Below are 15,930 nucleotides of genomic sequence, written 5' to 3'. Positions count from 1 at the left end.
AACAGCACAAAAAAATTACAAACATTTCGTATAATTTCCTGCCTGTTTTGAGGTTATTTAACATTTTGTGGAGCTGATTGACATCACCGGCCGAAAATAAAACTGTTAATATCTTAAAATCCATAATCGCACAAATGAAACTTTTTGCAGCACAAACGAATGACACAATTTGGGGCTGTTTTAGAGCATTTTGAAGCTTCCTGAGGGCTGGCTGAACCCAATTTGACCTATAAAAAAATCATTAGTATCTCCAAAACTAAAGCAGCACAAATTTCACTTTTTCCAGCACAAACAAAGCACCAACGACATAATTTTTGAGTAGGTGTGCGTTTGACAGTGGGCCAACTTTACACAGGTGAATCTACAATGTAAACATAAACGAAAAAGTGTGTTCAAACTTTTGACAGGTAGTGTAAAAAGAAAAGCCAAAAAATTAGGTTCACAAAATCACTTAATAACATTGTGTGTGTGTGGATTTCTAAGCTATTCTTCTACTGTCCGTTTTCATAATCAACAACACCAACCGAACATGTTGAAAGCATCTGTGTGTGCTTTTTTGAATGCATGTGTGTGTATGCTGTGTGTCTGTCCGTGTGATGTGTTATAATCATGGGTGCACATCTATATAATCTCTGGGGTTGATGGGACACTACTGCACGCTTTGGGAGGACACTGACGCCGTTTGCAGGACTACACGCACACGCACGCACACACGCAACGACACGAGAAGCACGTACGCGACGACATGTGAACGGAGCTAACTGCAGCCATCCACTCGGAAACGCGGGAGAGACGCCAAGTCCAGAAGCGCACGAAAATCCTTTTAGTTTAGTTTAGTGTTCAAAAATACTCTTGTCATCTCGCTCGGTCTGTTCGTGTGCTTGTTTTTGTGCCTTTCCCTGTGTTAGCGCGTCAGCTTCTCTGTGCTATCCAGAGTCTCAGGGGGCGGGGGGATTGTGCTTGTCGATCCCGGAGCGGCGGCAGAGGTCGGCGGTTGTGTGAAGGGAGGGCGGAGTGGAGCAGCGGCCCTCCTCCTCTTCCTCCTCCTCCTCCTCCTCCTCCTCCTCCTCCACCTCTGGAATGGTCACAGAGCCGCGCCCGGGCCTGTGGAAGTCCGTCTGTCGCAGATAGACCGGGGAAGGGGAAGGAGGCGGGCCAGACGCAGGCGGGGACGGGGGCGGGGTCAGTCCAACATGGCGTCCAGCTGGTCGGCCAAGTCGTCGAACATGCTGCCGATGTCATCCAGGATGGAGACGGTGGCCTTCTTGTGGGACAGAGAGCTGTAACACATGTGGTACACATTATTTTCTCATTGTACTGACTTTTAAACTACAGAGCTAAAAACAGATATTGGTCACCTGTTGGTCGCCTTGACATTTGTAATTCATTTTTTAGAGCTCAAAGCCATAGCATCTATTTTGTATATCTTATACATGTGGAGAAATTGACAAATAAAGGCATTCATTCATTAAGAAAAAAAGACAGGGCATGGTCTAGGAATTGTCGCTGCATTGTCTTCCATCCATTTCTAGTCTCCTCATGTCATGTTTTATGTGGTTGTAACACATGGATGGGGTGACACGTCCAATTTCAGTCCCTTTGTATGTTGTGTCCATGTGAAGAAATTGACAAATAAAGGCATTCATTCATGTAACTGTTTGCACTGAAACACATGGGTCCTTACTGTGCTTCTCCATAAACCTGACTCTTAGCCAGGAGGGGGGAGCCCTACTCCTGCTTGTTTTCCTTGAATATATTGTAACTTCCTCCTTGGAGAAAGTTCTAAAGTATGGTTTTAACTTTATTCCCATGCAACGAACATGCCACCTCCAGAAAGTTACAGACTGTAATTCTAAAATGAAGCCTATGTCCCTGTTTGCAGCTCCCTCTGCTGGCAGCAACAGACATGAACCATGAAGAAAAAAAAGATTTCAGTATCTATTAAGTGTCAGGGCCACTGTGCTCATATCTCACCCGTGTGTTTGTGTTGAACACAGTTAATGAAATCATTAGATTATTGAAATCTCTGTGATTTTTTTAACATGGTTAAAATTTCTTTTGAAAACTTGCTCCATATATTTCAGTTTGCTTTCTATCTGCAACTGTGGAGCAACAGTGGGGTTTGATCCACATTGTTGTTGTGCTTTGTGCTTTTCAGCAAAGTTCAGTTTGTCATCTGGACAAATGTTTATTCAGGTCAAAATGTTTCGCAGCTCATCCAAGCTGCTTCTTCACTTCAGAAATGAAGAAGCAGAAACGTTTTCGACCTAAACCTTTGTCCAGTTGACAAATTGGATTTCTCCTTTACCACGGATTCTACCTGAATGACTGAAGGATTCTACACACATGTTGTGCTTTTTGACACTTGACCCACCATGGCCATGTGTGAATATGGTCTGAGTGGCAGAGGGCACAGATAAGCAGCCTCGCTTCCACCTGTCTACCTCAGGGCAGCTGTGGCTACAGAAGTGACTTAACCATAAACAGGTGGGTGTGACTACAATAATGTGTTTCCTTTTATTTAAATCAAACACATTATTATTATCCTGATCATCTCCATTTACACTCACTCGTTTTGCTTGTCCTCCTCTGTGATCTTGTGCTCCACAGCCTCCAGCGCTGCAGCCAGGGAGGCGCTGGTCTCCTCCAGGCGCTGCTGTCCTTCTCCCTCTGTCTTCTCTGCTCCATCCGCTGCGCTCTGTGCTTCTTCATCGGACTTGTGTTGCCTCTGACCGTCCTCTTCTCTACCCCCGCCCTCCCTCTCCTCCTCCAGGTCCCGCAGGCTGCTCAGGTCGATGGAGAGCCCGGCGATGGAGGAACGCGGGGGCTTGACCGGGTGCGGGGTGGGGCTGGATGGGCTCTGGGCGGGAGAGGGAGAGGTGAGGGGCAGTCCCGGGGAGAGCGAGGCCGCCGATGGGGTCTCGGGGGCAGGTAGGGGGCCGCGGGGGAGCTGGGTCTGGGTGCAGGGATGGGTGCTTGCAGAGGGGTGAGGGTGGGTGCTTGCAGAGGGGTGGGGGTGGGTGCAGGGGCGGGGCTGGTTGCACTGGGGCTGGCGGCGGGCGAGGCTGCTATGGCTTTGCCGGGTTTGGGGGCCGTTGGGGGTCCACGAGGTTTGGGGGAGACGGGAGGAGGGATGCGTTTAGGTTCTGCGCAAAACAAAAAATCAGACAAAAGCAAATCAAAGAAAAGTCTAATTAGAAGGGAAAAAAACCCCAAAACTACCTGTTCAGACCATAGACTGTATATGTAAATGGACATAGTGAAACTGCTAGCTGCCACATTCTAAATAGGAAGTTAGCATGAACGTGCTTCTGGCTCCATAAATTTTGGCTCCAATTCACTTTCTACTGAAAAAACATCGCCCCTCCCACTGTAACTGCTGCTGTCAGTCTTGTCATTTTGGTCTTAAAATGTTTGTATTGACCTGTTTTTATTCCCCTATTATGTCAAGATATCAAGATCCATCCATTTTCTTCAGCTTATCCGGGGCCGGGTCTCGGGGGCAGCAGTCTAAGCAGAGACTCCCAGACTTCCTTCACCCTGGACACTTCCTCCAGCTCCTCCGGGGGGACCATGAGGTGTCCTCAGGCCAGCTGAGAGACATAGTCCCTCTAGTGTGTTCTGGGTCTTTTTCGGGAGGCGCCTAGGAGGCATCCGGAACAGATGCCCTCCCCTCAGCTGCTCCTCTCGACATGGAGGAGCAGCGGATCTACTCCGAGCTCCTCCCATGTGACTGAGCTCCTCACCCTATCTCTAAGGGAGCGCCCAGCCACCCTCAGAAGGAAACTCATTTCGAGCGCTTGTATCTGGGATCTCGTCCTTTCCGTCATTACCTAAAGTTCATGACCATAGGTGAGAGGAGGCACATAGATTGACTGTAAATCAAGAGCTTTGCCTTTCGACTCAGCTCCCTCTTCACCACAACGGTCCGATACAGTGACCGCATCACTGCTGCTAACCCTAAATCAAGATATGAACATTGACAACAGAGAAATCAGGTGCCCTTTTTCCTCGAGGACGTGCCCCCTAGTGTTAGCAACACGTGTTGATTGACAGCGTTGCTAAGCGTCTGCTCTCTGCTCAGGTGCAGGCGGGGAGGGGCGTTACCTTCAACAGCCTCGGTCCTGATTAGGTCTTTGGTTGCTATGATACACACACGGTTGTAATTCCAAACATGGAAGTTGGATCCAAATTGCCACTATTACTGCCACCCTAAATGAGCTTCATTTGACTGGAGCCAAACACTCTGGGACATGTCACACTCCCTTTCTCCACTTCTTTATACAGTCTATGGTTGTGACTAGTCTGCTGTGTCATTCCACTGTAACTGATTCAGACAACCAATCCTGTTTTGGTATGAAGAATAAATACTGTAATGAACCCAAATTATGTTTTATTTATTTCAAAAAGGAACAGACATGGCTGGTCAGCAGAGGTGGGGAGCGTAGCCAAAGATTGTACTTACTAAGAGTAACGTTACTTCTAAATAATATTACTCAAGTAGAAGTACAAAGCAGTGGTCCAAGAAATGACTCAAATAAGACTAAAAATATTTGGGAAAACTACTACTTTAAGTTCATGTAATCTGAAGGATAGAAGAAAATCATGCACAAAATCTGGTCTTTTCAAAGTACAGACACAAAAATTAGACAAAAAAAACAAAATCATAGCTGAAGGAGCAGTGCAAGAAACACACATGTTTAAATACTTTCATATTGTCACATAAAGCTTTTGTTTCTTGTTGACTTACTCACAGTGGGAAGAGCAGCTTTTACTCAAGTGAGAGTACTGTTACTTTCATAAAAATATTACTCAAGTAAGAGTAAAAGTATGCTGCAAGATGAGTATTTCCTCTGCTGATACACTTAAATTGAGTGGGATTATTTGGAAGGTATAGTAGGCAAATTGAAGTACAGTATCAATAAAACACCTGTCAGAGTTCTAACATCTCCACAGAAACAACCATGTGACAGAACTCCCCACCAGGAAAGTTACATAGTGCACCTTTAAAGAAGATTTAATAAAACCTGCCTAAGTGCCTAAGGAAGGAACTTGTGGTATTTTTTTTCCTCACAAAAATCCTACCAATAGACATTATAGAGAAGTGCTACTAATACTGGTTGTTTTGTGTCTTTTCAACAACACTGTCATTTCACTAGTTTACCGTTTTTTTTTCAATTTCTTCTCTATTGAATATCATAAACAGGGTTATAGTTACCCAAAACAACATTCCATCTCAGCAAAATGCAGTTTACCTCTCAAAACCACATCACCATCAAAACTCACAGACTTTGGTCATGTGTTTTCTGTGCTCTTTGATTCTTTTGACAGAGCAGCTCAGAAGCTTTAATCCTGCTCTCAGTGATCACAGAGTTGCACTGGTTTTGTGCAGTCTCACACTGGTGATCACACTGTACTATGCACTGAGACTGGAAGAGCTGTTTTTTCTAAAACCTGTCTGTATTATATAAAATATATACCATTTGAAAACGAATGTGCGCATTACCAATCTCACACTAGACTGTGTAGCATGTGATCACAGATGGTCTATTTCTGCTGGAAAAAACTCAAAGACATTGTAGTAGCAAATACATCAACACTACTTGTAATATGTCAAGTGTTCTTAAATATCAGACAAGACATCTACACCAACATCACAGTGGATATATGGCCTTTATATCTGTATGTATGATGTCTCTGCTCATACAGTGTGCACTCTCTGCTGAGACCCTTCTCCCTGTTTGACTTAAGTGTCAAATCCTTTCTTGTCAGATTTCAGATGCTCGCAAATTGTTCTTTTTGGGCTGTTATGTTTAAGACCTGTAGGATTTCAAAAACAAGTTCAATTCATTAATCATGTGTGTTTCTGAAAGAGAGCTGTGTCAAGGGTGATGAATGATTTGATCACCTGTGCCCCTGTTCAGATATATGTTTGAACCAAATAATCAAACTAAACTAAGTTTCAAAAAATGCCATTGAAATTTTCCATGAAATGAGACATTTTTGGCCCTCCATAACCTGGCTCTAGTAGGCTCTTGCTCTCACCGGGGCTCTGAGCGATGCCTGGCTCACTGCTGTCGGGCCCGGGCAGAGGGACCCTGCGCGTGGGCGTCGGTGGATCGGCCTGGCCCCTCCTCACCGCCGACGGTTTAGGCGAGACAGGTGGTTTAAGGGACTTCCGCGCCTCCATCCACTCACATGTCTCCGTCTCCGCCCTCTCAGGGGCATCTGACGCTGGCCTCCTCCTCAGGACCACCCCTCCGTTCTGCTCTATGTGTTTATTGCTTGTGTTGGCAGTTGTCATGGTAACTACTGTGGTGGTGGCCGTGACTGGTGCGTCAGAGGGCTTGGGTCTCCTCCTGAGCGTGGCTGTCCCGTCGGTGATCTCTGCGGAGGAGGACGAGAGGACGGTGGAGCGTGGGCGGGGCTCCGGGCGCTGCTGCTGCTGCTGTTGCTGAGGCGGTTGCCGTGGAGACTGGTTGCCCAGGTCACTAGGGAGGTCGTCGGTCCCGCTGATGGTTCTGCGGCGGCTCAGCACATCGTCTTCTCCAGAGCCCAGACCTCCTGCACCGGGCTGACGTCGCAGCAGGGGTGGGCTCACCTACGGAACATACTCACATTATAACATTCAATAAGCCCAGCAAAAAAAAAAAATTATATACACTACCAGTCATACGTTTGGACACACCCTCTCCTTTATTATTATTTTTCTTTATGTTTAATACGTTTTGTAGAAATATGGTAAGACATCAAATATATGAAACACCAGTCACAGGTTAGGACACACTTTATCATGTCTGTGTCTTCTCCATTTACATTGTAGATTCTTACTGGAGGCATCAAAATGTACTCCAAATTACTCAAAACTTTGAACCCTGGTTTGCAGTTTTGGCGTTTCTTGACACTGACCAGGCACAGCTGTAAGTGAAAACCATTTCAGGAGACTTCAACAGATAGAAAGACAGATACTTTAATTATCCTGAAGAAAATTTGTCATGAAAATAACTAAGAGAAGGCCAAGGGTTTACAGCACTGTCAACAAAGCAAAGGGTCAATACTCTGAGGATCTGAACTATAATAAACTAGAGCTATAGATGAATCCAAGATGGTGCTGTATCATTTTCAGTGGCCTGTGCTCAATGGCGCATGGGCCCAAAAAATATTTTCACTTCCAACATTTACTTCCTCAATAGGGCATGGAGTGTTTGGACCAATCAGAGTGAAAGTTGCTAGAGCAGAGCGAGTGTGGGCTCAGAGCGGAGCAGGCTAAGTCTTACAAAGTCAACTTTTAGATGCTTGGAGGATTTTAAAAAAACTGAAAGTTTCTGTTGTGAAAATAGAAAAGAAAATCCCTACAAAAAAGTCTGATTTCACAAAAAAATGCATTGTGCCTCTATGGGAGAATTCTTTCTGGGCCCAAACTCCCTGGAGCTGCAGTACCTGGAACGGTCACGAGTCTGTCTCGAGCTGGAACAGAGGGAGAGTGCCTTATCTAGTTTTTATTATAGATCCCTGATTTGAACATAAAATTAAAAATAATATTCAGTTTGTAACTTTTTTCGTATATCTCAGTTCATATAGTTGATATCTTCCATATGTATGTATATATAATGTAGAAAGTAGTTAGTAGGAGGTGACAGTTAGGGTTAGGAGGAGAGGTTAGAGTTGGATTAGTTTTAGGCACACTTTGCCCAAAATGTTGAAACTTTTAAAAAATGCCCCCATTTCTGTAGCATATTGCCGCTTGCGACTATATTTAATATATTCTTGTTCCTTAGGTCTTGTTTAATTACGTGCATAAGTATATAATCGCTTTAGTCTTTAATTATTCCTGAATTAGTCTTTATTTAGTACTTGTCATCTAGAGCTCTGAAAAATGCTTGTAGGACTCAGTTGTTGAAGAAAAATTCATTTTAAATATAAGCTTTTCTTTTCTTTTCTTTTGGTTTTCAATCCCAGAAGCAATCTTAGTCTTAGTTCACTAGGGAAAAAATATACACATTTTACAAGGAAAATAGCTTTGGCCCAACCCAAAGACAAAGTTTTTCACTCTTGGCCGCTCTTATAAAGCCGCCCAATTCCACTGAAAAACCACAGACCTGGCAACTCATCTTATAAACTATGAGTAGGTCAGCGTTTGTTGGGCGCACCCCGTCACGAGCTTGGACGCTCCTCGTATGAGTTTCAATCCACAGTGTCAGTTTGGGAATAATTTGGAACATCTTAAAACCATGTAAGCCGTAAATTGTCGCAGGTGAGGAGACTACATAAAAAACACTAAATGTCATGAGTTAGATTTGTGATTTGTATATGATGGAACACTGGAAATGACAATCCATATTGGTTGGTCAATAGAGGTATTGGCCGACAGATGTGTCAGTACATCAGATTTGTCTTTTTAAACAAACAAGTGAATAAAATAACATGTAACTCTTTATTTTTAAAAGCTGATGTAGCGGGTGGTGCCACAGGGTGTCGCTGCTGGGCCACAGCCAGGCGGAATTTAAGGGGAAGTTGGCTGTGTGCCCGGGAGGTGTCAGTTTCCGTGGGTGGCCAGGTAGACCGCTGGACCCACGTGTGCGTGCGTTTGGCTGAAGATACTGGGCGGCCATGCTGTTTTTAAAAGAAACTTGAGCGGTGCTACGGGGAAGCTGTGTGTGGATTTACGACACAGTTGGCTATTGTCCCTGCTGTCCTGTAGTTCTTTGTTTTTTTCCGGTCACTTCCTTTTTTTTTGGCACGGCTCCGAATCCTGTCAACGACGCCAATTGTTATAGCCGTGGTAATGAAGGTCCGGAGCCAGGGATGCAGGTTATTTATTTAATATAAATGGACAAGCTCGAGTGCCTTGTGGCACCACCCGCTACACTGAGATGGTCACTAATCTCACATATCCTCCAAATGACCGTGGAGCTCTGATAGGAAACGCACGTCCTCTCAAGTCCAAGGAGCCTACAGTTGCAGTCAAGCAGGAATATCAGTCACCAGAGTCCGCAGATGACATTTAGAGATGACTCCAACTGTGCTACATCTGGCCCAAATAATCTCCATGGCAACATCACATCAGGTGAGGTCGCACATGCAGAGATGAAATTGGCTCCATTGGTAGAGCTTCCTTTAGCTAAGGTGACCAGATGTCCCCATTTACCCGGGACAATCCCAGTTTTGACCCCGGCGTCTCCTGTCCCTGCAGATTTATCCAAAACCAGTGATTTGTCCCAGTTTTATACCAGAAATGTCTCAGGTGTCCATATTTTTGATCAATCTGATACTTGCCAACAGTAAAAAGACATATATTGTGATTTGTTTAGGTAAAATACAAAAAAAAACTGCTTAAAAATGATCAAAACACAAGTGGAAATGAATGTGACTTTGGATGATGATACCTGGGAGAGTGTTTGTTCTGGCTGTCACAGAGGGGTTAGAAGTCAAATTTGGAAGGAGTATGACTGGAAGCTCAAATTAAGATTTTTTAGAACCCCGCTGAAAACTTTTATTTCGAAATGTAGTCTTAGTGACAAATGTTGGAGGAATTGTGGACTTGTGGGCGACCTGACTCACATATTTTGGGACTGCCCACATATAAAACGTTTCTGGATTGATGTTAAAGATGTTCTACAAAATATATTGGTTGATGGACCCAAAGATCTTTTTACTTGATACATTTCCTGATGGTCTCTCTCATAATCAGTGCTTTCTGCTGCATCTTTTTCTGATGACTGCAAGGACAATGATAACGATCTACTGGAACTGAAACCTGAAACACCGACCATTGAACAGTGGATATCAAAAAATTAGACAAGTTTATACAATGGAACTGTTAACGGCTCAAGTACAGCCAGATTTTGAAAAGAAGTGGGGCCCAATTATTGACTTTCAAATAAGACACTTATGCCCTAACATGCCAAATTTTCATTTTTCATTTATTTTTTTCTCTTTTCTTGTTCTAGAAGGGGGAGGAGGGGAAAAAGAAGTAAATATATAAATTGTGTGAAGACCTGGTCTCAGGACACTGTTTATGTCAATTGATTTGTGGCAATAAAGTTAAAAAAAAATCAAATAAATTGACCGAAACACAAAGAAAATGTGACTATACTGACTCACATTAGTGCCAAGTGCGTAACAAATTTCCTTAATGACGTACTTGAGTCACAATTTTATTAATACCAACCATCACAAACCAGGGATGTCCCAGTTTTTCATTTTGGAAATCTGGTCACCCTACTTCTAGTTCCTCTGAAACCAGAAGAGGCAAGCGATGCTCAACATCAGAACGTGGAGGAACCTTCAGAGTTATAAGCGAAACCAGAAACTCTCATGTGTAATGCTGAGAAGTCCCTCCACCAATTAGTACGCCACTGCCACCTCAAATCAAAGAGGACAACTCAAAACAGACAAAAGAAAAAAAGAAGACATCTAAAAAAAGTGTCTAAAGTTGAGATGGTCACTTATATCATAGATCGTCCAAACGGCCGTGACCTAATTGACAACAGAGATACTCAAGAGACCAAGGAACCTATAGTTGTAATCAAAGAGGAACCTCCATCAGTCCACAGAGTCCACAGATGAAGTTCTAGATGATTCTAGTGTTAGCCCTGCCCAAAATGTCCTGACCAATCCAACCAAAGCTGGTGGGAAAAAGCAAAGAAAAGCAAAAAGGCAAAGCAGGAAAAAGAAGACCTCTGAAAAACTTAACGTAGAAACTGGCAACACACAAACAGTTAGAGCTCAACCATCAACATCGCAAAATAAGAGTGCAAAACCGGCAAAGAAGACAGCAGTTACACCCAAAGCCAAAGAACCAGTGATGGGGAGATGGAAGAGGCAGGATCATTTTAAACTACCCCAACGTTTGAGGAATGTTGAGGAACCTGAGGAGAAGCACATTACAGAGACCCGTATTTTCAAGGGATTTTCAAAGCTTCCTCCCGAGCTGATGAAAAGTGATGGTGATGTTGATGGAAGAAGAATGAATCTCTGGTGTACATGTTTAAATACTGAAGCCTGTCATGACACCACTGTATCAGTTCCAGCAAAAGACAGAAAAGACCTGCAAAGACACATCCCCCTCACCAAATGATCAAAAACCACATTTATTAACAGATTATTTTTTCACACCAAAGCTGAAGTTAGCTTGAACTTACCAAACTACTACCAGTAAACACAATTTAATAGGAGGAGTTCAGTTTGTAAACCACTAGTTCAGAAACAAAAAAATGTAATGTTAGAATAAATTATTGGACCAAATCAGCCTCACTGGATCAAAACAACCATTGACTTAACAGCAAGACGATGTTCAACCAACAACAGTCAAAGATCTTCAGGATTCTGAGTCTTAAGGGACTGAAAGCTCTGGAGATGGACGTGCAGATGTCAGGAGATGAAAACCAACGTCATGACAATGAATGTCAAATAAACATTTAATTAAAAAATAACTGTTCTGGTTGTTTTTATTTTTCAACCTGAGTTGGTATGAGTTTTCAGGTCCGAGCACCAGAAGCTGTTTGGCAGTGGGTGTAATGTAAAGAGGGAAACTGAGGGTGCGACACCTTCGGGCTGTGGCACCTCGTAGTCATGGGGAGGGCCGATCATTGCCACCTGCAGTTATATATAAATATTCAGAGTTTATTTTTTTTTATTTACTACATTCCACATGTGTGAATCATAGTTTTCAAGCCTTCAATGAGAATCTACAGCATAAATAATCATGGAAATAAAGAAGAATCATAAAGTGTGTCCAGACTTTTGGTAGTGTTTTAAGGCTCATTTATGCTCTGTGTTCCAGATGCATATATGTACGCATACAGACTCCTGTCCGTCCTCTGCATTGTTTTGTGTGTTATTTTCCTCCTCAGAACATGTGGAATCTCAGCACTGGAGCAGTACATGAGCTGACCACTGGGGCAGTAGTAACACAGCTTGATAGTGGAAGATAAACTTTATTATTATTATTATTATTATTATTACTAGAACCAGCTACAAATCAAATTAATGCTTATCTCACTTAATTTTTCTTGTCTCTTTCACTATTTTGTCTATTTTAATCAATTCTCAAACTGACTTTTAGCGCCCTCTGGTTGTTGTTTGAGAAAGCAGCTTTGACATTAGAAACTTTTGGAACATTAAATGCAGTGACAGTTACTACGTTTAGAACCCACTGAACTGTTTACATAGAAAAGTGGAGCATAAATTTGCCTTTAAAGAGCCTGTGCCCCAGATATTACAGATATATGCGCAGCTCTTGAGGTCAACATAAGTCAGCTGTGTACTGTTTGCATTTATTGTCAGAGAATCAGGCAGTGCACATTTCATCTACTTGTTGTTTTTAGCATTTATGTGAAGGTAAAACTCCACTCTGGCCTCTGAAAGTTGTGAAAAGTGTTTTTTCTAAATCTTTGGCATATCATGTTCTCACAACCTTACATCCATTTTCAAGTCTTCTCTCTCACATCAAAACACTTTTTGCAGAACTTAAAACACATCAACTATTTAAATGCAGATTGGTAACACTCTCTGTTTTCCTTAAATACTCCACTCTCTTACCAAAGTCCACAGATGGAAGACACAAACTGAACACACAAATTACAATATGAAGAGATTTTATCAACAGACGCAGAAGCACTGTGAAAGACTTCTGTAGTGAAAGCCTGTGTGTAAAAGTGTGGGAGATTCTCTGCTCAGTGTCTGGATGATGGTTCTATAACTTTACAAATCTGAGGACTGTGTTTATATTTGAACTACAAAGTGTCCTTTTTACACAAGTGTTTCATGGTTTGTTCACAAAGTTCTAATGCGTTTTTGTGTCTTGTGTGACTAGTTTTGCAAAGTGCATAAACGATTGGCCGGATTTATGAAAAGTTTCAGAAAAAGCAATTGAAAAAAACTGTAAAAACTCATTGCTGTGAATAATGAGGAAGCTCAGAATGCATAAGGTAAGTAAGGAAGAAGTCTGAATCACTCCAGACCATTTAAAATGAATTGGGTCTGTTTTTCACATTTTTAAGACAGGTAAAAATGAGTCATTGAAAAATGAGTGGTGAGTTTACAAGAACTTTCCTTAACTCCCAGTGACCAGTGCAGAATTTTGCCTTGGGATGCTGACTTCCTGATTATCGGATAATAACATACTTGCAGACACACACAGCTGACTTATTTTGACCTCCAGAGTTGCTTATGCTCAAATACATGGAGAAAAATCAGGTTCAAAGCCTTTAATTAGTTGCAAAATGCCAAACCCTTCCAAAAGACCAAAGTGGTTCTAGGCTGTACTTACACTAATAAAGCTTTTAAAAGTAAGGAAAGTAAGCAATCAAGCTATGACCCACCGGAAGATAAGTTGCGTTACTGCCCATATTCCTGGGCAGAGTCATGGCTCCTCCCACCATGGAGGTCTCCAACATGGCAGCCAGGCTGCGCACACTCCCTGATGCCCCGTCGGAGCGCTCCAGACCTGCAGACTGAGCCCTAAGAGCTGCTCCCAGGACTCCACAGTCACTGGCCCGCCTCTCCCTATAGGCCGGCAGCCCTAGAAGGCCCTCGCCCTGACCCTCTCCTGGCCCCTCGCCCCCCTCCTCTGCCCCCGTCATGGAAGAACAGGACCTTTTGGGCGGCGTGGGGGGCCGGCCTTTGCGGCGTGGCCGGAGCGTGACTGATGATTGGCTGCGGTTGACAGTGACATCATTAGTAGTGGCGTGTGAAGAGGTGCTGCGACACACGGTGGCATATTTAGAGTCTGTCTCTGGTCCGCTCAGACTGTGCGCCCTTCTTCTCTCCTCTTCCTCAAAGGGCACCTGCAGCAGGGGCAGATGGGAGTCCAGAGCGGGGCTTTGGGTGGAGGGCCGTGGCCTGGCTCTGGGGGATACCTGTGCTCTGCTGTGAGGGGGTGTCTGAGGAGGAGTGTGGGTGGGAGTGAGGGGAGGGGTCTGTGAGGCTGTGAGCCCTGGGCGAGGTTTGGCCAGAGGGCAAGGGGCTCCCTCCCTCTGCTTCCTGGCCTGGGTGGTGGCCTGGGTGGTGGCCTGGGTGGTGGCCTGGGTGGTAGCCTGGGTGGTAGCCTGGGTGCTGTCCTGGGTGGTGTCCTGGGTGCTGTCCTGGGTGCTGACCTCTGTGCCGGTCTCAGTGCTGGCTCCCGGGCTGGATGGGGGGGTGGAGAGGCTCTGAGGGAGCTCAGAGCTGACCTCTCCTCTTTGAAGCTGCTTCAGTCTCTTCACACCCAGCATTAGCTTCTTCTGATGGCCTGTTCACAAGCAGAGCCCAGTGAAAATGAAGACAATAACATGTCGAAATAATGCACAAGGAGAGATTAGTCACTGAGTCAAAGTCATGGAAATACATTCAGTTAGGGCTATTGTATTTAAAACAGGCCCATAATATATCAATGCACTGTTTTGTGGACTAGGGATGGGCCATATGTCAGTTCTGATATATTCAACTATATCGTAACAGCTGATACCGATACAGAAGCACTGATATAATATCCGATACCAATCTTTTGGAATGAGAGACTAATGAGTCAAAATGGAAAGTTTTATATTGCTGTATGTATACAGTAACATATAAAAAATATTTTACATCTCATATATTTGTGTAATCCTCAGTCATGCAGGTTGAATCCATAACAAAGGAGAAATTCATTTCTGTCAGCTGGACAGATGAAGATGCAGCTTGGATGAGCTGTGAAAAGTCAAATCAAAAACTTTTGTCCAGTTGACAGAAGTGAACTTCTCCTTTGCTATATATCTCAAATAAATACAAAGTGTTACTATTTTTACAGATGTGGAAACTTAATTAATGATCTTTATCTCAACTTAAGATATGTTTGTGGGCACTGGATTTTAAAAGCTAAATATTGTTTTTGACAAATACTGATTATTGTCCATGACAGCAGGTCAAATATTGGATATTGGTATACTCTTAAAAATCCATAATGATCCATCTCTATTGTGGACGGTAGAGTCGTGAAACCTAACCCAGGATATCTTTAATAAAATGACAGTAATAACTGGGTCTGATTATGCCTTACCTAACTTTGTAATGCCAATCTCCTGCAGATCCTCCAGGCTGATGTCAGACACAAACTCAATATTTTCATATCCGTTCTGGACCAGGACCTGGTAGTACTGGTTCAGCCCCAAGTGAGACAGCCAGTCTGCCAGGTTGGCCTGAGCACAGGGACACAGGAGGGGAGTCTTTAGACTAAATAAGACCACACTGGACACATTCTTGTATCTTCATGGTAAAGTACAACTACTTATGTAAAGTGAGACCTGCAGGCTGCTCACCGGTTTGTGATGAGGGAGCCAGTCTGTGGAGGCTATCCTGCTGATCTCAGATATTAACTTCTTTCGATGGCCAGGCTTCATGACCCCGATAGCAGTGAGGTCCTTCAAACACACAGCAGTTATGTCAAGAATCAACACATTTTCACTGGAGATACCACAGAATACAGTAGTAGATACAGTAGTAAGGCTATGCACTACCTTGAGTCTAACCATATCATGTTATCTATGTCACGATTTAATATATCATGATACATCCCGATACTAAACAATGGATGATGTCAAGTCAAAAAGCCCAGCCCCTGCACCAAGTCTTCACCTCCACTCCTGAGCCCTGTCTCCTCTCACCTCTGCTCCCTCCTCTTCCTCTTCGCCGCTCCTCCCCTCTCCTCCCCTCCCCTTTTTATTAGTTGATGAGGTTATTTTTAGTCTGGCCAGTAGATGGCAGCAAGACCAAAAAATCTGGTAACCAGGTAACCAGGTGTGTCTCTGGAATCATTTAATTAGGCCCAGGTGTGCACAAACAAATCAAACCAAACGAAGGAATGTGAGGGGAAACACAGAGACACTGGTGAGGAAATTTACCTTTAAAATTAGTTTTAAGTGTAAAGGAAATAGTAAATAAATTCAATTTAAGTTTGAAAATGCCAAAATA

General features: G+C 43.5%; 1 protein-coding gene across 1 annotated transcript in view; it reads right to left on the bottom strand.

Annotated features, from left to right (window-relative positions):
- Positions 1–1,060: 1,060 nt before the first annotated feature.
- Positions 1,061–15,930, bottom strand: part of LOC110153523 (caskin-1-like) — a 134,520-nt gene continuing 119,650 nt past the window's right edge. The window contains 7 exon segments of the mRNA XM_055158549.1: positions 1,061–1,280; positions 2,571–2,943; positions 2,946–3,146; positions 6,046–6,601; positions 13,326–14,233; positions 15,020–15,158; positions 15,279–15,380. Coding sequence (XP_055014524.1) covers positions 1,184–1,280; positions 2,571–2,943; positions 2,946–3,146; positions 6,046–6,601; positions 13,326–14,233; positions 15,020–15,158; positions 15,279–15,380 — 2,376 coding nt within the window. The 3' untranslated portion in view covers positions 1,061–1,183.

This window comes from Boleophthalmus pectinirostris, unplaced genomic scaffold, assembly GCF_026225935.1.
Source record: "Boleophthalmus pectinirostris isolate CB_2022bp ecotype Guang Dong unplaced genomic scaffold, ASM2622593v1 HiC_scaffold_22, whole genome shotgun sequence".
Classification (NCBI taxonomy): Eukaryota; Metazoa; Chordata; class Actinopteri; order Gobiiformes; family Gobiidae; genus Boleophthalmus; species Boleophthalmus pectinirostris.
This window is presented reverse-complemented; position numbering and strand designations above follow the sequence as displayed.